The sequence below is a fragment of the Myotis myotis genome, unplaced genomic scaffold (assembly GCF_014108235.1).
Source record: "Myotis myotis isolate mMyoMyo1 unplaced genomic scaffold, mMyoMyo1.p scaffold_m19_p_19, whole genome shotgun sequence".
Lineage (NCBI taxonomy): Eukaryota > Metazoa > Chordata > Mammalia > Chiroptera > Vespertilionidae > Myotis > Myotis myotis.
In genome coordinates this window covers 17,674,178-17,696,953 of record NW_023416323.1, presented here as the reverse complement: position 1 = coordinate 17,696,953, position 22,776 = coordinate 17,674,178, and the positions used below count along the sequence as shown (strand labels likewise).

The window sequence follows — 22,776 nt, the reverse complement described above, 5'->3', positions numbered from 1 at the left end:
AGACCAAACACAAACACGCAGCCACGGCACCCCAACAGAAGTGGAAACATCTCATCCCCTCATTCATCTCCTGCTAATATCACTCACACGCACAGGAAAACGCGGGTATATCGGCTGAGAAAGGCATAGCTACCCCTCATCATATATGTATAGTGACGTGTGCATGTATATAGGCATGTGTCTGGGTGTGTGTGCTTGTATGTGCACAGGTATATGTGTATGTGTGGACACTAAGATGGCAAAACTGGCTGATACTTGAGGTTGCTGTCACCTTCATGGTGCCACTTGGTCCCCAATGGGGCCAATAGCACATCTGTCCAGACTGAGGTTCAGGAGTGGAGGGTGCAGCTCCAGATGACCCCAGTGGGAGAAGCCCAAACACTCACACCAGGAGACCCCCTGGGTCCCCTCTGCAGGAGGCCTCGGCCCAGCTGTCCACAACACCTGCGCTCGGGGCCACTCGCCTCAACCTTCGGCTCCATGGCATCCAGGTTGCGTCCACGTTCCAAAACCCACTAGGAAATCACCCCTACTTTGTACCTGCTCTGTGACTTGGAATGTCTCTAAGCCTCAGTTTCCTCATCTGGAAAATGGGTCACACACCTACCTCATAAGGTGGTTGTGAGGATTAAATGGGGGTGGGAGGAAAGAAACATGAAGGCCTTGGCTGATGGGATGGTCGTTATCTTTCTACCCCCCCCTCCAGTGAAACTGCTCTCAGGTCTGCAGCGGCCCAACTGCTGAGCCCAACAGAGAGCTGTCCTAGGCCAGCGATGGCGAACCTTTTGAGCTCAGCGTGCCAGCATTTTGAAAAACCCTAACTTAACTCTGGTGCCGTGTCACATATAGAAATTTTTTGATATTTGCAACCATAGTGAAACAGAGACTTATATTTTTGATATTTATTTTATATATTTAAATGCCATTTAACAAAGAAAAATCAACCAAAAGAATGAGTTCGCGTGTCACCTCTGACACGCGTGTCATAGGTTCACCATCACTGTCCTAGCCTCTGCCTTCTTCACTGGCTTTCTATAGCCACCGAATTTATGTTCACTGCTCTGGGTTTCAAAGCAGGGGCACTTCTGGGAGCACAGGCCCTTTAGTCACTCGTACCAGGAGTGTTTCTTAAGGACCTACTATGTGCCAAGCCCAGCTAAGCACTGGAGGGTACAGATTAAACCGCGGGTCCTAAGGATAGCAGGGGCCGACGTTTACTGGGTGCTTACAATGTGCCAGGCACATCACATTTATACATATTTGCATGTCTCATTTTGACCTCTCTTTGAGGTCAGCACCGCTCACAGTCCCATTTTACAGATGAAATAAAGGCTCAGAGAGGTGAAGCGATAAGGAGCCAGATGACTCCTGCACTGGAGAACTGGTGAAGTGCAGACCAGCAGTTCTCAAAGTGTGGTCCGCGGAACAGCAACATCAGCATCACCCAAGAGCACACTGGAATGTGAATTCGGAAGCTCTGCAACTGGGGCCCGCACACTGAGCCGAAATGAGCTCCAAGGGGGATTCTGAGGCCTGCAAACCTGGAGAACCACTGACCTAGAGGAAGAGGTGAGAAGAGGAAACGATGGGGCTTTGAGCATGGAGAACCCGCTCCACTCCCGGTAGAGAAAGGGGGTGAGGCAAAAGGTCTCGCGGGCAGAAAAGCTGATGTGCCGAAAGCTGAGCCTCCACCCCTTCTTTCCACCCGCACGCCTTTATCTGAAGGGAGTGTAAAGGAGCTTCCTGTGTGGCCTGGCTTCTCAGCAGTGTAATTTACAGAACTAGAGGCAGCCAGGTGTGGTTCCCGAGTGTCTCACCATCAGAGACCATCAGGACTGTCCCCCCAGAGACGCTCTCTCCGCCCAACCCCACAGCCCGAGAACGAGCCACTGAACCGTGGCACTGGGTATGAGGGAGCTCTTTCTGTGACCGCTCAGTCATCTACTTGACATTAGCCGTCATTAACAAGGATTCCCAAAGGCATCACAAAATCCCATGGAGCCTCATCCAGGGAAGGTGTCAACCAATGACAAACCAAGGTCGGAAGTCCCGTCCCTGAGGACTGTCAGTGCCACTGCAGGGCCTTTCAGTGGCGCCAGGAGCTCCAAGGCCAGGTGGACTGCACGTTCGGTGTCCCTGATTTGAGGCTGTGGACACCCTCCCCTTCCCATCCCGTGAGAGTCTTGTTCATGAAAAGATGGTCCTCACATGACATTAATAAAACTCCACTCTCAAAAGAACGTGACCCTTTGGTTAGCCTCTGAAGCCTCATCCAGGCGGGTTGGCAGCATGGGAGAGCTCTGGCCGAGCCCTAAGGCCCCCTGCGAGGCCTGGGCAGGGCTCACCTGGTTCAGTGTCCTACTTCCCCCTACAGGCTCCTCACCTTCACTTACTAAGCAAGTGAACACACAGCATAAAGTCGTCACAGGTGAGGCTCTCAGACACCGCCTGGCACAGAGTAAGTGCTCTAAGCACCGGCTGCCATTGTGTTGAGTTCTCTCCTTTGCAGCCCCTTCCTCCCTCCAGCTCTCTGCTAAGCCTCCTCCTTCCGAGACCCTACATTTTCCTTCGTTCCCTCCTGCCTTACCACCCCCTCACCTCCCTCCATCTGTCCCTTTTCCTCCCCTCTCTCCCCTCCCCCTGCGCTCTCTGTCTAGGATCAGAAAGGAGGGAGGGATTTAGGAAGACAGAGAAGGCTGGAGGAGCAAAGGAGCGATGCTAAGCAGTTATACAAGGGAAGGGAACGTGGGAAGAAACAATAACACAGAGAGGAGAGGCGACCACAACAGGGCATGAGAAGAAGGGGGGGAAAGGGGGGAGGGGTGGGTCAGACTGCTCTGGAATCACCAAGGCCACCAGGATGAGCTGCGTTAATGTTTTCCCCAAAACTACGAATGGCATGCAATCCACACCAACCTTTCAAGGGCTTCCCCTGCCTCCCCCAGCCAGACTTGACAGCTCCCGAGGCTCAGGGAATCCCTGAGGGGCTGATTCTGCCCAACTCTCCCCGTTATTCTCACCAGCGTGATCCCGACACAGGATCCACATTGACTGAGGCCCCGCCTTCTCCCCACAGGGACCTAGCCTTCCCCTCTCCCCGTCCCCAAAGCCAGCCCGGGCTGGAGAAGGACACACCCAGAGGAGACAGGGTCTGCCACGGGCCAAGCAGTGTACAAATGGCTCGCACTTTTGCAAATACTTGGGACAATTTTTTTCGTTACACACAAAACACAATTATTCTAATTAGAGATATAAATAAGCAAAAATAAGGGTCTCACCACCTAAGTAAGCCCTGTGAACATTTTGATCTTCTTACCTACTTTCCCATTTGTCTAGTTCCTGTTGGATCCCACAGTGCCAGGCACAGAGTAGGTACCCAATAACCCCCTGCTGGCCAACAGAAAGGAGAGAGAGAGAGAGAGAGAGAGAGAGAGAGAGAGAGAGAGAGAGAGAGAGAGAGAACTGAGCATTTTATCCTTTTCATCCAACACTGAACTTCAGCAGGAGACAGAGAAAGGGGGAAGGGAACACAGGGAGGAAGTTGCCCCAGAGCTCCACAAGATCCAACCGGTCCTCGACAGACTCCCTGAGAAGTTATGCAAACAAGGATCCGTAAGGAGAAAATGACCCACACACCAAAGAGCTGAGCTGTCAGCTTGCACCAAGCCAGCTCCCTGGAGGAGGTATGAAGGGAAATGGGAGAGTTCTCCTGCCACCCAGGGCAAGGCGACAGCTGGACAGTGGCCACACCAGCACTCACTCCCAGCAGGCTGGGCGGGGGGTGGGGGGGGGGCGGGCAGGCAGCGACTGAATGGCAGGAGGAAGACTTCGGAAGCAGAAAATGTCTTCTCGGGGCCTCACCCCACCCCCCACCCCCTCACCAGGAGACTAAAGGCTGAGGGTCAGAGAAGCCGGGTTCCTCCCTTAAAGGGAGAGCTATCTTTACTGAAAAGCCCCATCTCATTCGCTCTCTCTTTTTCTAAGGGACTTTCATTGTTTCCCTGGTGGGTAAAACCCCTCCTGTCCCACTCAAAACCATTTTTCTGAAAACATTAAAAAGAACAAAAAATTAAGGAAACCCATCCCAGGATAAAGGCCCTGTGTCCATCCCTCAGAGAGCAGGATGGAGATTCTGTTTGCTGCTGGGATCTACACTCGGTGTGCGCCTGTGTATAGTCCAGTCCGCACTGAGATCATACTGTGTGTGCAGCTTGCTACCGTGCCCCCCCGTTCCTCAGAGCAGAGACCTCCCAAATGATTCCTTCCTCTTAGAGTTTACACTAAAAGTGGGGTGACCCAGCTTTCCTGGTCTGACCGAGAGCACCAGAAAATGGAGTACAGGATAGCCGGAGGAGAAGGAAGATGATTGCTTCTGCGGCACCCGCCCCTCCGGGAGTGGGCTGATCTGCAGACCCAAATTATCAGGATAGCTGGTGGTTTTCCCCTAATGACACAGCAACCAGGACCTTTCTTGTAATGATGACTTTTACTTCCTTAAAAGGAAGTCAGTGTGTGATGCCCGACTCCACCTCTGACTTAGAGGTCGGTGGCTGCAGCAGTTCCTGGAGGCTCTGAGTCCATCATTACAGCACCTACAGCGAGACACACAGGGGCCCCTGGCGGAGTCAGGGTCTGGCTGCCTGAGCACTAAACGCCCCTGGTATGCACTGCTCTGCATTCTTGCATCTGCTTTTTACAGTTTTGCTGTTTTCCACTGCCGTCAGTTAGTCATTTGACAAACACTTATTGACACTATGATCCAGAGACTTTGCTGAATAAGACACAGTCCCTATGCTCAAAGAATATGCAATCTAGCCTGGGAGGGGGTGGGGAGGAGTATGTGAACACAATGTAGTTAGAGCCGTAGCAATGAGAGTTATCACAGGGTGAATAAGAACGTACAGAAAGAAGGAAATGAACTCTGCCTTGGGGTTGGTGATCAAGGCAGGCTCCACAGAGGAGGTGATGTTGGATATGGGATTTGAAGGATGACTTGGAGTTCACCCAGCTACCAGCAGGGTAAGGACAAAGGGGGTTCATGTTCACAACTTAGCGAGACTCTGACAGACAAAAGCAACAGCTTCTGCGGGCAAGTTCAAAAAACGCCTGCTTCCACCAGCCCTTCTATTTTTGACTTACCACAGGCTAAAGGGCCATATAATCAGCTTATCATTACAGTGTTTAAAATAAGAGATTAAAGGCTCCTCCAGCTTGCTCACACCTACTCCAGGAGGCCAGGAGTCTTCCCTGCTATCTCAAGTGCCCACAATGGCCCTGACACACTGGTCATGCTCAATAGTACTTCTTGAGTAAATCAAGAGCCTCTGGCCCATCTCCTGTAGCCACGTCGCAGTCCCTCCGTTCAGTGGGAATGCCATTTTATAAGAATAAAACCAATCTCCTTCCTGGATTTTCAAGGTGTGGCTTCCACCTGCAGAGAACAGGAAGGAATAGACCCGCGGAATGAGCAGATATGGACAGGTAACAAGTAACTGGTCTGGACCAATCTGCCCATTAAAAAGGCATATGGGAAGGGGAGACCAGCAACAGGCTGTTCCTAGAGTTAGCGATGCCTGCATAATGTGCGGGGTTCTTCTTTACCTTTCAGGCTCTCAAGGCCAAGTACAATACCCAGAAGAGCAAAGCCAGCTCTAAGCTCAGCAGCCTGAGGGAACCAAGAGACCGTCCGTGTCCTAGCCACCCCTTCCCTCTCTGGTCTCCAGTTCCCTGGGCTGGAAGATGGCTTCTCCGTCCCTGACTCAGAGCTCCGGAGTGGTGAGGATGGAGGCACAGACAGCTTCCCCTCCCCCTGGCTGTTAGCGACATTCCCAGCCCTTGAGTTTGCCCGCACATTTACAGCTGACTCATTTAACTCTATTGATTAACTTACTATGAGCCCACACGAATATCCAAGACAGAACCTCCGCTTTCCTTTAAGTCCTCATTTCGGACGCTGGGGATTGAGGCAATAAAAGCTATTTCAGCACCAGCTCTGTGCAGGGCTGGATCGGAGGATGAAAACACAGTCAAGGGTACGGCGCTGTGTCTGGGAAGAGGTCCTCATCAGAACTAGTAGATGGGGTAAAGCCTTCAGAACTAGGCAAGTGGTAAAAAACGCTAGCTACCCTAGCCGACGTGGCTCAGTGGTTGAGCATCCACCTATGAACCAAGAGGTCACAGTTCGCCAGGTTGCAGACTCAAACCCCAGTGTGGGGCGTGCAGGAGGCAGCCGATCAATGATTCTTTCTCATCATTGATGTTTCTATCTCTCTCTCCCTTCCTCTCTAAAATCAATAAAAATATATTAAAAAACAAAAACAAAAAAAGCTAGACAGTGATGATGACGAAAGCAACGGTAACTGTTATGGAACAAAATGGAGGCAGCCATACTCAAGGGGCTAAAGAGCCGCATGTGGCTCTCGAGTCGCAGTTTGCCAACCACTGCCCTAGCTTGTTTGGCTCAGTGGATAGAGTGCCAGCCTGCAGACCAAAGGGTCCCGGGTTCGATTCCGGGCAAGGGCACGTGCCTGGGTTGCAGGCTCCTCCCCACCCCGGACCCTGGGCTCCTGCAGGAGGCAACCAATTGATTGATGTGTTACTCTCACATCAATGTTTCTCTCTGTCTTTCCCTCTCTCTTCCACTCTCCCTAAATATCAATGGAAAAAAGATATCCTCGGGTGAGAATTAACCAGAGAGCAAGAGAGAGAGAGAGATAGAGAGAGGTAGAGAGAGAAAGAGAGATTATTTACATACCATAAAAGTCACCCCTTTTGTGAACTGTACCCTTAAAGTGTACAATTCATTCATTTGCAGTATATTCATAATGTTGTACAATCATCACCACTGTCTAGCTCCAGGACACTTCATTACCCCAAAAGGAGACCTTGTACCCATTCGCTGTCACTCCTCATCCCGTCTCCACCCCTGGCAACCATTAATCTGCCTTTCATCTCCATGAATTTGCTTGTTCTGAAAACTTCAAGTAAACGGAATCATACAATGTGTGACCTTTCACGTCTGGCTTCTTTCACTCAGTGCAGTGGTTCTGAGGCTCATCCAGGCTACAGGTGAATCAGTGTCTCATGCCTGTTTATGACTGAATAACAGTCCAGTGTGTGGATAGGCCACATTTTGTCTATCCATTCATCAGTTGACAGACATCTGGGTGGTTTCCAGTTTGGGGCTATTGTGAATAATGCTACTGTGAGCATTCATGTATAAGTTTTTATGTGGGCACGTGTTTTCATTCCTCTTGGGTGTATACTAAGGAGTGGGATTGTTAGTCTTAACCTTTTCAGACTGACCTGCCACATCAGCTGTACCATTTCCATCCCCACCAGAGGGTTCCAATTCTCTACATCCTCACCTACACCTGTATTACAGCCTCCTAGTAGGTGGGACATGATATCTCATTGGGGATTGATTGGCATCTCGCTATTACTCATGATAGCGAGCATCTTTTCATGTGTTTATTGGCCATCTGTAGATCTTCTTTGGAGAAATGTCCATTCAAATCCCTTGCTCATATATTAATTGGGTTGTTGTCTTGTTATTGTTGAGTTGTAAGAACTCTATATATTCTGGACACCAGACCATTATCATATATACTAGAGGCTCAGCACACGGATTCATGCAACGGTGGGGTCCCTTGGCGTGGCGGGGATTGGGCCAAAACCGACAGTCCAACACCGACTGCGGCTCCTGCCTGCTGTTCCTGCTCATCCCGGGCCCCGCTGCGCCTACTGCAGGCTCTCGCCCAGTCAGTCCCGATCAAGAGAGGCTCGCGTGGCAGCAGTGCTAGCCAGCAGCGAGCCCGGCCACCTGGTGCCCGTCAATCAGCAGAGCAGTGCTCCCACTGTGGGAGTGCACTGACCACCAGAGGGCAGCTCCTGCATTGAGCATCTGTCTCCTGGTGGTCAGTGCGAGTCATAGCAACTGGTCAACCTGTCGTTCGGTCGACTGGTCACTTAGACTTTTAAATATATAGATGGGCCCTGGCTGGGTTGGCTCTGTGGATACAGCTTCGGCCTGTGGACTGAAGGGTCCCAGGTTCGATTCCGGTCAAGGGCACATGCCTGGGTTGTGAGCTCGATCCTCAGTAGGGGATGTGCAGGAGGCAGTCGATCAATGATTCTCTCTCATCACATCATTGATGTTTCTATCTCTCTCTCCCTCTCCCTTCCTCTCTGAAATCAATAAAAATAAAATAATAAATATATAGATGGTTTGAGGGCCTTCCCTTTTGCTGGGCCCACTCCTCACCCAGATACCTGCATGTCTGGTTCCTTCTCATTCAGATCTCTCCTTGGTGTCACCTCCTTTCTCACCAGACCAGCCTTGCTAACGGTGGCTTCCCTGTAGTCCATCTGTCGCCGATTTTATTTTTTTTATGGTGCTCATCTCCTGAGAGAGCACTTGCTATCTTGTCTATTATCTGTCCCTGTACTTCCAACAGAATGCAAACTCTGTGACTTAAATCACTCAACTTCCCCAGGACCCAGAGTTCCTGGCACATAATAGTCCTCTGTTTAAACGTGTTGGATGAATGAGTAATTACAAATCGCCAAGGAAGAGAGGAAGTTACTTTTCTGGAATCAGGTGCAGCCAGCTTTGCCAAATCAGGAACAGAGCAAGCGGCACAGTTTGGGGCTGCGAGAGCTCGTAGAGTGAACGCAGGGCCAGAGGGGCTGCGACTGCCTGGGCTCACACAGGGGCTGCCACAAGCCTGGCTCTTCTCACTCCTCCCCAGAAGCCCCTGTGTGACCCTCAGGGCCCCTGGCCTGCCTGCGGCAGCAGCTTCCTTCATTTGCAAACCACGAACAATATACTCCATTCTATGGTCATTATAGCAAAAAAAGGGAAGAAAACTACTTCTAGGTCATATCAGATGACCTCCAAGGGCCACCCTTTCCGACAAAAGTAGTGAAGTCAGAATTTCACGCTGGGAAGGATAAAGGCGTTTGAATTACAGCCTTACTCCCCAGAGACCATCACAGGCTTCCCACTTCAACAAAGGCAGAGAAACTGCCTCTGAGCTGCGTGTGCCTACAAATATGACACCAGCCAGAGGCCCTGGCCTGAGGGCTGTCCCTGAGGGTCAAGAAAAGAGCTTGTGGAAAGTTGTTAGGCGAGGAGACCCTAACAGTTCTCATCACAAGGAGAAATATTTTTTCCTTTTCTTGTTATCATGTCTATATCAAACAATGAATGTTAACGGCATTTCACAACACAGGAGAGGGCAAAATTAGATTTACAATTATGAGTACGTCACAGTTTATTCTTGTATTATTAAAATCATAACCTGCATGCAAACCTACCTTTGCCCACCCCTGTATGTGAAAATCAAACCATCATGCTGTACACCTTAGGGTTATGCAATGATGTATGTCAATTATGTCTCAATAAAACTGAAAACAGAGGAAAAGGGAGCTTGACTATGGTCTTCTTTCCTTGTTTCAAAAGAATTCCACCTGCAAGTGTCAGAAAGCAGCAGGATGTCAGGAACGCAGGCACTGGACACAACTCAGCCCCTGTGCAGCCCTGGGCCAGTGCTTTCACGGCCCTGAGCCTCAATTTTCCCATCAATGAATTGGGAATAACAATAGGGTCTACCCCACTAGGTCATAGTGCAGATGAAATGAAATCATGATTAGATGACCGTGGCTGGTACAACAGTGGCCCCAGAGCTCTCTGCATCCTCCAGACCCTGCAACTATGTGAGCTGGCAATGCAAGAGGGACTTTGCAAATGTAACTAACTAAGGTAAGAACCTCAACATGCAGAGATGATGCTGGATGATCTAGGCCAGTGGTTCTCAACCTTCCTAATGCCGCGACCCTTTAATACAGTTCCTTATGTAGTGGTGACCCCCAACCATAAAATTATTTTCGTTGCTACTTCATAACTGTAATTTTGCTACTGTTATGAATCGTAATGTAAATATCTGATATGCAGGATGTATTTTCATTGTTACAAACTGAACATAATTAAAGCATAGTGATTAATCACAAAAACCATATGTAATTATATATGTGTTTTCCGATGGTCTTAGGCGACCCCTGTGAAAGGGTCATTCAACCCCCAAAGGGGTCGCGACCCACAGGTTGAGAACCGCTGATCTAGGCAGACCCACAAGCATCCTCAAAGGGAGAAGAGGGAGGTAGGAGAATCAGAACCTGAGAGAAGGCATTGTGAGAACTCAACCTGCCATTGCACGAGGAAGGAGCCATGAGCCAAGGAATGTGGGTGTCTCTAGAAGCTGAAAAAGGCCAGGAAGTGGATTTTCTCCTCAAAACCAGCCCTGCTGGCACCTTGATTTTATCCCAGTGAGACCGATTTGGGGCTTCTGACCTCCCAAACTGTAAGATGATAAAATTATGTTGTTTTAAGTTGGTGAACATTTGTTACAGCAGCCATAGGAAACTCACGCAATGCCTGGCACAATAAAGGTGCAGTGCTCACCATTATTTTTTAAAGTATTATTATTACCGATTATTGGCAAAGAAACTTACACAAATGCACGGACAATAAAATAAGAATACGTGCACAAGAAAAAAATGAGATAGATGACCATAAACTAAGTCCAGAACTGAAACAGGATCGAAAGCAGGTTAATTTGAAAATGCACTGATGAAATAAAATACAAAATGCTGAAGTACCTGCCCTGCCTTCAGACACAGGCCTCTGGGGACTTGTCCCTGCTGTGCCCACTGAGCTGAAGCTGAAAAGCCAAAACACATAAAATTAAATCGGGGAGGAATGTAGCCATGCAGTGGCTCTGGGCAGGAGACCTGGGCCAGAGGCCAGTGAGGGCAGGGCACCAGCCAGGGAGCCTCCTGCCTGCATCAGGGAACTGGCATTCATGCATCTATGTTCATTTATCTATGGTCATTGATAGACTCCACAACGTCTGGGGAGAATGCCAGGTGCTGTTCTAGGTGCTGACGGCACAGCAAAAAAACAGAGACCAGGATTCGGCCCCTACCCTAGGAGCTGACTCTAGCAGGAAGACAGGTGACAGATACAGGAATGCTCGTGTGCCTATAACTTGGGGAATTGTAAGTGTTGCAGCCCATGACTTGGGCCCAAACAAGGGAGCAACACACACACTGAGAAAAAAGAGATTGGGACTGGCTAACCCTGAGGAGTGGGGATTCCCCACTGAGGACGCTGCCACCAGAGTGACAAAATCCCTCTTTCCGGGACCTCACCATGGCATTAAAGAAACAGACAAGCCCTGGCCGGTTTGGCTCAGTGGATAGAGCGTCAACCTGGGGACTGCAGGGTCCAGGGTTCGATTCTGGTCAAGGGCACATGCCCGGGGTTGTGGGCTCGATCACCAGTCTGGGGCATGCAGGAGGTAGCCAACCAATGATTCTCTCTCGTCATTGATGTTTCTATCTCTCCCTCCCTCTCCCTTCTGAAATCAATAAAAATACATTGGAAAAAAAAAGAGAGAGAGAAAGAAACAGACAGGCCCACAACCACTGCGTGCACAATGAGGTGACATCACAAAGGCAAGGAAGGCGTCTGAGCAGAGGGGTTATTTACGATGGGCCTTGATGGATATAGAGAAGTCCTCCCGGAAGGCAAAATGGATGAGGACAGGGCAGGAACACTGTCCACAAGTCGTGAGAAAGGGGGAGGGGAGGGCAGCACAGTGCAGAGAGGAGCTGGGAACCTCGGACACAGATTTGGTTTCAAAGTCCAGCTTTTCCACCGACTGTGCCACCTCAAGCACGTGACTTTTGACTCCAGGGACACCATGATTCCTCATCAGTAAAACGGGGATAACTCCCACTTATGGGTGTCATGTCCTCTTCCATTACATCCCTCATGGATGAGAAAAATTTTAGATGAGACAATACATGCAAAGCTCCATGCAGTGCCTGGCATTACGACATCCATGAGGTCTGAATCCCTGTGTGGGGAACATGTCTTTTGGGAGGGTCGTTAGCTGAGGACCATCTGTCAGTAAAATTCCCCCAGGTGTACTGGAACTGGGCCTCAAAGGAGAACACGGCCAAGGGACCAAAGAAAGAGACTCCAGAATTCGACCAAAGAGTTTATTAAAGGAATGTACGGATAACTTGGGCAAGTTGGTGGATGTCCGCACCCAAAAGGGAATGAGGGCTTGAGATAGATAGATAGATAGATAGATAGATAGATAGATAGATAGATAGATAGATAGATATCCTCCAGGAACACAGACGGCTTGTAGCTAACAGGCACATGCTTGTTAAGAGCTGCACATTCCAAAGCCCACCTCTCCTGGGATGACCTGGAAGTCACATCAAGCACTAGAAACCATTTGCCTAATAACATCCCACCGTAAGGGCCATCCATGTCACCTCTAAGCATTTGGGCCTTATGGGCAAAAACTACAAAAGGTTCTTAAGGGGTGAGGAGCTGATGCAACCTGATGCATAGTTCAGAAAGCCACCTCTGCCTGGATTGCACATTCACTGGAGTCAGGGAAAGTGCCCAACTTAGTGCTCACACTAAGGGCTTGACACACAATAGACACTCAACAAGCGCCCTAGAGAAGGGAACACCATGAGCAAGGGTGGAGCCCCAGGAAACATCTACACTTACGGGGCAGCAGGGGAAAGGAGAACTGGCAAGAGGAAGTGAGAATAGAGATGAGAAACACAGAGAGTGCACGAAGGGAGCACTGCAGGGCAGAAACAAAGGGAAGGAAATTATATTTTCTGTAACTAAAGGTCACTGACAAATGCTTGAGGAGGGTAAAGTGGAGCAAAGACAAAGAAATGGCCACTAAGTTTGGCAACCAGAAGATAACCGAAGACCTATGCATGGGGTCTCATGCTCTGGGTGTCAGGGTCCATTCTATATAATAAAGAGCTAATATGTAAATGGTCATCACGCCCTCACGCCGTAAAGGCTCAAACACTCAACACTGGGGAGAGAGGAATGGGGACCAGCCAGGCACAAATGAGCTCACGAGAGAGGAATGGGGACCAGCCAGGCTGCAGCCCAGGAGCGATCAGGCTGGCAGAGGGAGGCAGTTGGGGGCGATCAGGCCAGCAGGGGGAGGGGGGGCAGCTGGGGGCAATCAGGCTGGCAGGGAGGGGCAGTTGGGGACGACCAGGCCAGCAGGCAGAGTGGTTAGAGGCAATCTGGCAGGTGAGAGGTTAGAAGCCAGCGGCCCCAGACTGTGAGAGGGATGTCCCAGACTGGAGAGGGTGCAGGCTGGGCTGAGGGATGCCCGCCCCTCCGTGCACGAATTTTGTGCACCGGGCCTCTAGTCAAAATATAATGAGGTAAAGAAAGGAAAGGAGGTAAGTAGGTGAACATAATATCTGCACGACCCACAAGCAATACTTTCAAAAAGTTTGTTAACTCCTAAAGCGTTGCAAGGATCAAACACTCAATTCAATTCAATTAATTGAACACTTTTTCTGAACAAGGGACACCTACTTACCAGGAAGACAGACCTCTAGCAACCTTCCCCGTGGAAGATGTGGCCACAAACTCAAAAGCAAGCACAAATATCACCAAGAGGCGATCTAAAAGAGAGCTGCCATCGCCCATGCACTTTATGACACAAACCACTCCGTGTGGCCCTGGACCTGCCAGGAACAGGTGTGGGGAGAGAAGGCAGCGGAGACTGAAGGTTGCGGAACACTATGAAGGCAATGGCTCCTAGCCCTCCAGAGTTCTACTGAGAAACCATAACCCAACGTTGTTTCTGGAACAAAGCCAGTGCTCCGTGAATGTTTGTTAAATGCATAACTGACAGGCTGTTTAGCACTTTACAATGTCCAAAGCACTGCCAGAGACTTAAAAGCTTCCTTTGCCTGCATATTCCCTTAGACTCACAAGACAATTTCTCCTTGTATTCAGAGCTAAGCCCAATTTTTCTCCCCTACTGCGAAATCTCATTGCAGTGGCCCCCTACACCTATCACAACAGTTCCCCTGAATAAAGAATGCCTTACCATTCTTTAACAAGTGCCAGAATGAATAATTTTTTCCTTTAACAGTAAACACATCCCCATTTTCCGTAGGAATCATCCCAAGGCCAATCTCAGACCAGGAGAGGCTGACCCCCTGCTAGAGGGAAATCGCCCAGGCCCACGTTAATGCATTTTGTCACTCTTCCTGATGTAGAATCACCAGGGGAGGGGCTGTGAGAGAGAAGAATGTGCACAGTCAAGGAGGGCCTCTTCCAAGGCCTTCCTTTTTTTTTTTTTTTTTTTCCTTAATCGTCACCGAGGGTGTTTTTTCATTGCTTTTAGATAGAGTAGAAAGGAGAGAGGGAGGGAGGGAAGGAGAGAGAGGGAGGGATATGAGTGAGAAAGAGAAAGGGGGAGGGAAGGAGGGAGGGAGAGAGAGAGAGAGAGAACCATCAACGTGAGAGAGACACATTGACTGGTTGCCTCATGCACAAGCCCTGGTCAGGGCCAGGGATCAAACCTGCAACCCAGGTACGTGCCCTTGACCAGAATCACACCTGCAGTTCTTCAATCGGCAGGCCGGGGCTTTCAATCCCTTTCTTAAACATCTATGTCAAGTGGCCAAGTAACTTCTCCTGACATAACTTCCACAATGAGGGTCTCACTACCTCCAGTGATGGCCCATCCTAACTTGAGGACAGTTCTTCCTCACATGAACCCAAAATCTATCCCTGAAACTTCTACTGCTTGGTCCACCTCTACCACATGGGGTTGAAGAAGTTCCTGCCTTCCAAGTGTCAGTTCTGCAAATATCTGAAGACAACATTCATGTCCCTGAGGTGTCCCTCCTCCAGGTTGAATATGCCCAATCTCCTCAGTCAATTCTTACATGAGAGGTTTTAAATTCCTTACCCAACCTGGATTCTCCTCTCTTGGCCTGTTACCACCTGCCTACCCTGGAGACTATGGCCAGGACTTTTTAGATAGAAATGATAAAGAACTCAGCCAAGGTGGCTTAAGGAAAAAATTCAATTGGCTCAAAACAATTCAAATGGCTGGATCCACGAGTTTAAGCCATGTCATGTGGTCTCCATTCCCTATCTTTGCCTCTGTTCCTGAGTTCTTAGACAGGTTCTCTCTCCAAACGGTAGATGGGTCCTGCAAGTGCCAAACTTTTATTATGCTTACATGCCTTAGCCCCAGAGAAAAACAAAGGGATTCTTTCCCAACAACTCTATCCAAAGTCTCAGAGATGAATCTGATTGGCTTGACTTGAGTCACATGGGCCCAACCCTGAACCAATTTGTTAACAGAGGGGATAGCTTACTCTGATGTACCCTCCCAGTGGGGAGGGGCAGAGTCAGCCACACTGAAACTACATTGGCTAAGCAGGATTACTGTGAATAAGAAGGAGAAGTTCCGCCAAAGAATGGAAAGAGGAACACACAAAAACATAAAACCCCCACATCTCTCTCTGAGTGACATTTTAAGCTGAACACTGTAGGCTTACCACAGCATCATGGGAATATCATCTATACCCAGATCATCACCCCGCCAACATCACAGTGCATCTACCCCAAATCAGACTTCATGCTGGCATTGTGCCCTATGAATGCACCTTTTCTGGTAGCCACCCCACACTTCAAGTTTATTTCAACTTGTTCACTGATGTACAACACCTTCTAAGAAGGTGCTATATTAGCCACATTTATTGAGCACTGATTCTATACCAGGCGTTGCCCTGCAAGTTTTATATGCATCATGTCAATTTATCCTTGCAATATCCCCGGACATTATGTGCAATCATTATCCCCGTCTTACAGATGAGGAAACAGAGAATCTGGGAGATCTGCCTAAGGTCATGCAGCAAGGGTGCAAGTCAAGGCAAGACACCTGGCTCCCCCATTAATGCTTATAACCAATCGGCTCTAAAATTTACGCCAACAGAAAACTGGATTCATTCCCAGATGCCTGGATTCTTTCCAAAATAAAACTGCTTACAACTGAGTACTCCGAGGTCCATCCATAAAGGAATGATTAAACAAGGTTACATTTATATGAGGGAACATCACGCAGCCACTTTAAAGGCAGGGCAATGGCAGGGCAATCCGCTTTACGAGGGCAGGGACCTTCATTGCTTCTATCTTTATTCTCGGCGCCTAAAATAGGACCCTACAGAGTAGCCAGTCATGTCCACTGGAGGGAGGGAGATAAGAAGGGAGGGGAGAGAAAGGAAGGAGAGAATGAAGGACCCAACAAATGAATGAACAAATTTCTGCATCGTAACTATAACTGATTTTTATTCTCTTTTTTTTTCTTAATCATAGTTTCTGAATATTCTAGAAGAAACAGGTATTACAGCTCGGCCGGTGTGGCTCAGGGATTGAGCCTCAACCTATGAACCAGGAGGTCACGGTTCAATTCCCGGTCAGGGCACATGCCCAGGTTGCAGGCTCAATCCCCAGTGTGAGGTATGCAGGAGGCAGCCAATGATTCTCTCTCATCATTGATGTTTCTGACTCTCTCTCCCTTCCTCTCTGAAATCAATAAAAGTATATTTTTAAAAAACCACACAGGTATTACATGTAAGGTGGGAAAACAGAATGTGATTTCACAGAGAGCCCAAGCCACTGCCTCCTCACATGTAGGTGATCCGTAAGCCCTTTCTGCTTCGACCAGAGAAATCATGTCCGGTCACTATGAAAAATGGCTCCTTTCCTGTGACCTCTGTCAGCAGAGCCCCCGCTTCTCATGGTTCGGTGGCTCTGTCAGGGGAACCAGAGACCACCCAGCAGCTCAGACCTCCCACCTTTCTGGTGCTCAGACCACATACACTACTTCAACACTGATTAAATTCCACCAATAAGAGAACCACAGTCATTAGCATTTATGGAGCACTTACTATGTTCTAGGTACCACAGACTTGCTTCCTTACTCCTCCTAATGACCACATCATAGCAGAAGGATGACCAGGTGGCTAACTCACCTGCTCTAGGTCACATGACTGGCAAGTATGGGAACCCAGACCGTCCAGTGCAGCCAAAACTTCTAATGACTAAGCTAACCACCTCTTACCACGCTGCACATGGAAGTTGGGTCAAAGGTCTAATGTGTGCCCACATGGAGCCTGATGCCTACTGCATGCCAGCCTAGGGCCAAGCACCTACTGTGAGCTAACCTGGGATTGCGGGCTTACTGTGTGCTGAGCTGGAGCATGCAGAACAGAAAGCACAATGTCATTGTAAGTGCTATAAAAGTAAAAACAATGATATAAAGTAACAGTAATGATAGCCAACGTGCATTGGGGGCCTGTGCTTTCATTTTAGATGTAATATATGTAGCCTTCCCAGTCACTCTCAGAAAGAGGGACTATCAGGATCCCCATTTTACAGACCAGAAAACTGAGGCACAGAGGAAGGGATGTCCTTGCCCAAGGACACACAGCAAGTGAGAGACAGAGTTGGGATGTGAATCTAGAGCGTTTCTGATTCCCAAGTGTCCTGGCTGTTGAAATAAAAAAAAGGGCTAGCACTAGGCTGGTGGGTGGCTGAATCCTAGATGGGCTGAGGAATAAAAGGGGAATTCCACCTGGAGGGAATCTCCAACATCAAAGTCCTGAAGGCTGGGAGTGTTAGTGTCAGGCTGCAGGTGCACACGGAAGGGTGTGGGGAGCTACTGGACAGGAGATATGGGTGGAGACAAACTGATTGGAATGCCAATCAGACAATCTGTGCTTTAATCAATGTGCACAGGGGAGTCATAGAAGGTTAATGAGCAGAGGAGTGATATGTGCATTAGGAAGAGTTAATCTAGCAATTAGGGGGAAGGGGTGTAGAATGATTATAAGACAAGAAAGAACAAGGGTTAAGAGACTCTTACAATAAAAGGGAGAGGGTAAGGGGCAAGGGACTTGTTTTTGGTTTGCCCCTCTTCTAGAATCAGTATGCACTCCCACCCCCCACACTCTTCCCTTAGGAAGCCACCCTCTGTTTCCTGATCTGGGTGTTTGGTGGGGCTACCCTCACCCACTCCAAGGGTGGGCACTGACCCAGGTGTAGGCAGCCAGTCCCAGGAATTGGTTCAGGATGGGCACATGAACCCAGCCAGGCTATGGAGAGTTTGGAGACTCCCGAAATCATTGGCAAAGGGGCTCTCTCTCCCCAGTGGGGTGGCTCTATCCATGGCCTGGAAGCTGGGGCAGCTGGAGGCTAGCTATCATCACTCAGGGGGAGCCTACTCTCTTGACCACAGGAAGGGTGATAAAGGAGGAAGGCAGAGCTGGGAGGAAAGGGGGCTTGAGTTTAGGCATCCTCACCTGAAGTAGCACTTCCCTGGACTTGCTACGGACCAATCAATTTTTTTTGCTTAAGCCGGTGGTTCTCAACCTTGGCTGCACATTAGAATCACCTGGGAATCTTTTTAAAATCCTGATTTCTGGGCCTCATCCTCCGGAAATTCTGTTTCTTTGTTATTAATGTTGTGGCCCCACCCCATAACAAAGAAACAGACTTTCCGGAGGATGAGGCCCAGAAATCAGGATTTTTAAAAAAGATTCCCAGGTGATTCTAATGTGCAGCCAAGGTTGAGAACCACTGGCTTAAGCCAATCTGCACAGGGTTTCTCTCATTGCACCTAAAAGACCTCTGGCCACGTGCACAGACTGAAGCTTCTAATGTGCAGCCAAGGTTGAGAACCACTGGCTTAAGCCAATCTGCACAGGGTTTCTCTCATTGCACCTAAAAGACCTCTGGCCACACGCACAGACTGAAGCTTGGGGTGGAAGCAAGAGCAGAGATGGTGAACGGCTAGTGAAGGAGGAGGTGCCAGGTGTGTCCATGCGCCAGAAGAGCCAGTGCAGGGCCCCAGAGGGTCCATATCCTGCCAGCAGAAAGAAACAGGAGAGAAGGGCGCAGAACTTTCCAGAAAACAGCTGCAGTGGACAAGGAGGTCAGGTTTGGGGGCTGAGGAGAGATGAGAGCGGGAGGCTGGGCAGGCAGATCCCATTCTGGAAAATGCTAGGGAAGGACAGGAGAAGGAAGACAGTAGCCAGAGAGGAGAGAGGAGAAGGAGGGTGTTTCAGAGAAATAATGACTCAGGAGGGACTGTCAGAGAGGAGAGCGCCCAGGAGGAAACCCACACTCCCATCCCTACAGCCCCATTGTGACGAGGCAGAGACCAGCTGCGCTTTGCAGACTTCCAGGTCCTCTGTGCACATTGTGAGATGTTTGCGAACAGGAAGCCTGTTCTAGAGGGACCCTCAGGCCTGTCAGGACACCTGGCTGGGAATTAGGGCCCCAAAGTGCCCTCCCTGCATCACACAAATGGACGAACTTGTGTTTTGTAACTGCAAACAATCCCACAAGCTCCCATCAGAACCTGCTGGACCACTGAAGAAGCCTCAAGGCTTGGAGATGAGAATCTAAACCACTTCCTTAGAGTGAAGAGGCCAAGAGCATGGGCCTTGGAGCCAGTTTAGCTGTGTGATCTCAAGTGAGTCACTTAACCTCTCTGGGCTTTGGTTTCCACATCTGTGGAAGGAGAACAATCTCAGTAACAAAGACAAGGCATGCCAAGTGCAGGGACTGATGGATAAAGTTATAGTTCGTGTTCCGATTCTTTTGACATTGGGTTAGGAGGACAGAGCAGTGGGAAGGAACAAGCTTTTCCGAGAGGAACCAGAGCAGACACAGCGCCCATAACTCGCCTTTACATTTGTCCAACAGATGGACGAGGAAGGAAGGCGGACTTCAGCCAAAGCGGACGGAGCTTTCGGATCCCATGGTCCATTCATAAGATCAACAAGACGCAGGGAAGGCATTTTTAGTTCGGCCGCCAGACACTCCCCACTCCCATGCCTGTGCTTGGGGGAAGGGTCAGCGTAGAAAACCCACAAAGCCCAAGGGAGGAAGGAAGTGTTCTCTGACCCAAGCAAGTCCTTCCAGCTCTGCAGGCCCAAGGGCCAGGAGCATGTGTTAGGAATCTATTGACCGGATGGCCTGTCTTCCCCAGGTCACCTTCTCCTACTTGGTGGAGAGAACAATAGCTTCAGAGGGGGAACCCGTCTGATGCGAGGGGAGGGGTTGTGATGGATGGCCAGTAGGAGGAAAGAAGCTGCTAATTTACTGTCCCCAAGTTCAGGACGGAGGGAAGCTGGCCTGTGAGACAAAGCTTCAGAGCCGGCAAGGCAAAAAAATACTGCTGAGTCTCCTAGTTGTGCACCCAATCGGGAGAAAGTCAAGAGTTTGCACTTATTCTACTTGCAAAAGCATCCGCCACTGTGGTGGAAGGATGGAAGTGGTGGAGACAGGGCTCCTGAGTCCAAATCCTGACCCTACCCACTCTCTGTAAGAGGCCCTGTGCGCCTTATGAAATCTGAATTGTTATAGCATTTTATGCACCCAGTATTTTGAACCAATCCTTTACAAAGGCAATGGGTGAATATCCAGAGGCAGCACTCAGGGAGACATTTTAATTGGGAAAACATTAAAACACACACACACACACACACTCCAAAAACCCTAGTACTACTCAGCCCATAGCACACACTTCAAAAATATTATTTGAAATAGGCTAAGTATCATGTGATTAAGGAAGCAGTTAAGGGAAGGAGCAGTCCCGCGATGCTTGGCACCATTTTGTACTTTTATTTATTTCAGAAATGACCATGTAGTTTGTATGGGCGCGGTCCTGAGCACGTGGCACCCATTGACTCACTTACACTCACAACAGTCCTCCAAGATTACAGGTGAGGAAACCAAGGCCCTGGGAGGTTAATTTGCCCCAAACCATACAGTGAGGAAGTGGCCACTTGGGGATTCAAACCCACCCAGCGGGCTGACTCAAGAGTCCCCGCCCTAACCTTCAGGCTGCACGCTCTTTGTCTGAATGTATCTGCTTCCAAGCTACAGACCAGAGGCCAGAAAGAGCCCACCCACTCTCTAAACTCAGCTACAAAGGGTCCTGTCACCAGTAATGCTGAGCCTTTGCCTCCATGGAGGGGTACGGTTCTGCACTCAGGTGTTCCTTCCTCTTAATGATCTAACACACCGGGGAAGTGCACTGCGTTTAAAAATCGCATTTTGCTTAATGATTTCTTACATATGTGCACACACTGTAACCACCACCCCCCCAGACTGAAATACAGGGCCTTTCCACCCCCACCCCAGCCTTCCATGTGCCTCTCCCTGTCAGTGGCCATCTCAATCCGTCCCCAAATGTGACCACTAGTCTGACTTTTCACACCACAGGTTAGCATTGCCTTTTCTACAATTTCATGCAAATGGAATCATATGGGCCTTTATATCTGGCTCTATGTTCTTCAAAAAAAAAACAACACACAAAAACACACATAAATAGCCCGCACACTGACAATGATTGTGGTTGAAAGGAGGGTGCAGTGAGAGTTTGTTTCTCCTTCAGTGAGCTCCAGGATTGTCTTTATTTTGGCTCACTGACCCATCAAAGGGGAAGATGAGAGGGCTCAACACTGGCATGTGGACCCTTGGGAGTTGACCGTGGAAAACCAGTGATCCGCAGGGAGCAAAGGAGCTGTGCTGGCTGGAGAGGGTACTGCGGAGCCAGGAGGTCACCTCTGGTTGCTCTGAATGACCAGAGGGGAGAAGGCTCTGGTTCTAAAACGCTCAAACCTGGTTCCTCCAGCGCCCGAGGCACCCGAGGTGGCCACAGGCTCCTCCTCCCAGTTTGGCCTCTGCCTCTCCTTCCCAGACAGGGATAAATTTCCCAAAAGATCAGTAATTCCCCCAAAAGGCGCGTCTCCTACCTGTGCACTGTTGGATGAAGTCCTGATATTCTGCTCCCTGCTCGCCGGGGACGATAGTGGAGCCGTCATATTTAAAAGTCACCCTTTGGATTGGGAGAAGAAAAAACACACACACACACGTCAGCGTTGGTAGCTGCATGGTGCCGAGCTTCCCGCAGGACAATCTAAAAGATGCTCTGGCTGGGGAGAAGCCAGCGCTGGCTTTCCACGCGTCCTGGGCTAAGGCTGCGGAAGACAGCACAGGATGACCCTTAATCCGTCCCATCTGGAAGACGGCTCCGTGCACCCGGCCCATCGCGAGCTCGGGGCGCGGGGCCTGCAGAGCAATGGAAAGTTCCTCACCAGATGACGGCCGAGCCGTCGTCGCGCACCAGGTTGTACGCCTCCCGGCAAGCCTCTTTGTCGATCTTGGTGGCCATCACTGCGGAGCCGCAGGGGGGACACTCTGCCCAGACAGACCGAGCGCGTCCCGGGCCGGCTGCAGGGATTGGAGCGACGCTGCGGCGCGCAGAAAGCTGGCGGGAGACGGCGGCGGGCGGCGGCGATAGCAACGCGGAGTGGCGAGCTGCGAACTCCCGGCGCCGCGGCGGGTGCGAAAGTAACCGAGAGCGCGCCTGGACTCAGGCCGCGCCGCCCCGCCCCCCGGCCGTCCCGCCCAGGTCCCCTACGACCATTGGCGGCCCAGGCCGCGGACGCCACGCCCCCCCTGTTCATTGGCCGTTGGGCGTCAGGGGCGGGGCATCTTTGCTCCTTGGCAGCCAATCTCAGCCCGGGCGGGTTGCGCAACTCCTCAGTGGGGGCTGAAGAAGGGGCTTTTTCCTCCTCCCTCTCCGTCCTCCTCCTTTTCTCTCTCCCTCGCTTTCCTTCTTTCTAATTCCCTCTCCTCTTATTCCCTCCCCCTCCGCTCCTCTCCTCCTCTTCCCCCTACCTATTCCCTCCCTCTCCTCTTTACAACCTCCTCCTCTCCCCTCCTGGCCTCTCATTATCCCCACCCCAGCTCTTTCTTCCTCCTCCTCCTCTATTCCTCCTCCCCCCTTCCCTTCTGCTTCCCTCCCCCTGAACCCCCTTTTCCTTTTC

The 22,776-nt window shown here is 50.1% G+C and overlaps 1 protein-coding gene across 1 annotated transcript in view; it reads right to left on the bottom strand.

The window, feature by feature from the left end:
- COTL1 (coactosin like F-actin binding protein 1) overlaps positions 1–22,308 on the bottom strand; it is a 40,747-nt gene extending 18,439 nt beyond the window's left edge. The window contains exons 1-2 of the mRNA XM_036346099.1: positions 22,042–22,308; positions 21,700–21,782 (exon numbers count right to left, since the gene is read on the bottom strand). Coding sequence (XP_036201992.1) covers positions 21,700–21,782; positions 22,042–22,118 — 160 coding nt within the window. The 5' untranslated portion in view covers positions 22,119–22,308. The remainder of the gene's footprint in view (positions 1–21,699; positions 21,783–22,041) is intronic.
- Positions 22,309–22,776: the final 468 nt, after the last annotated feature.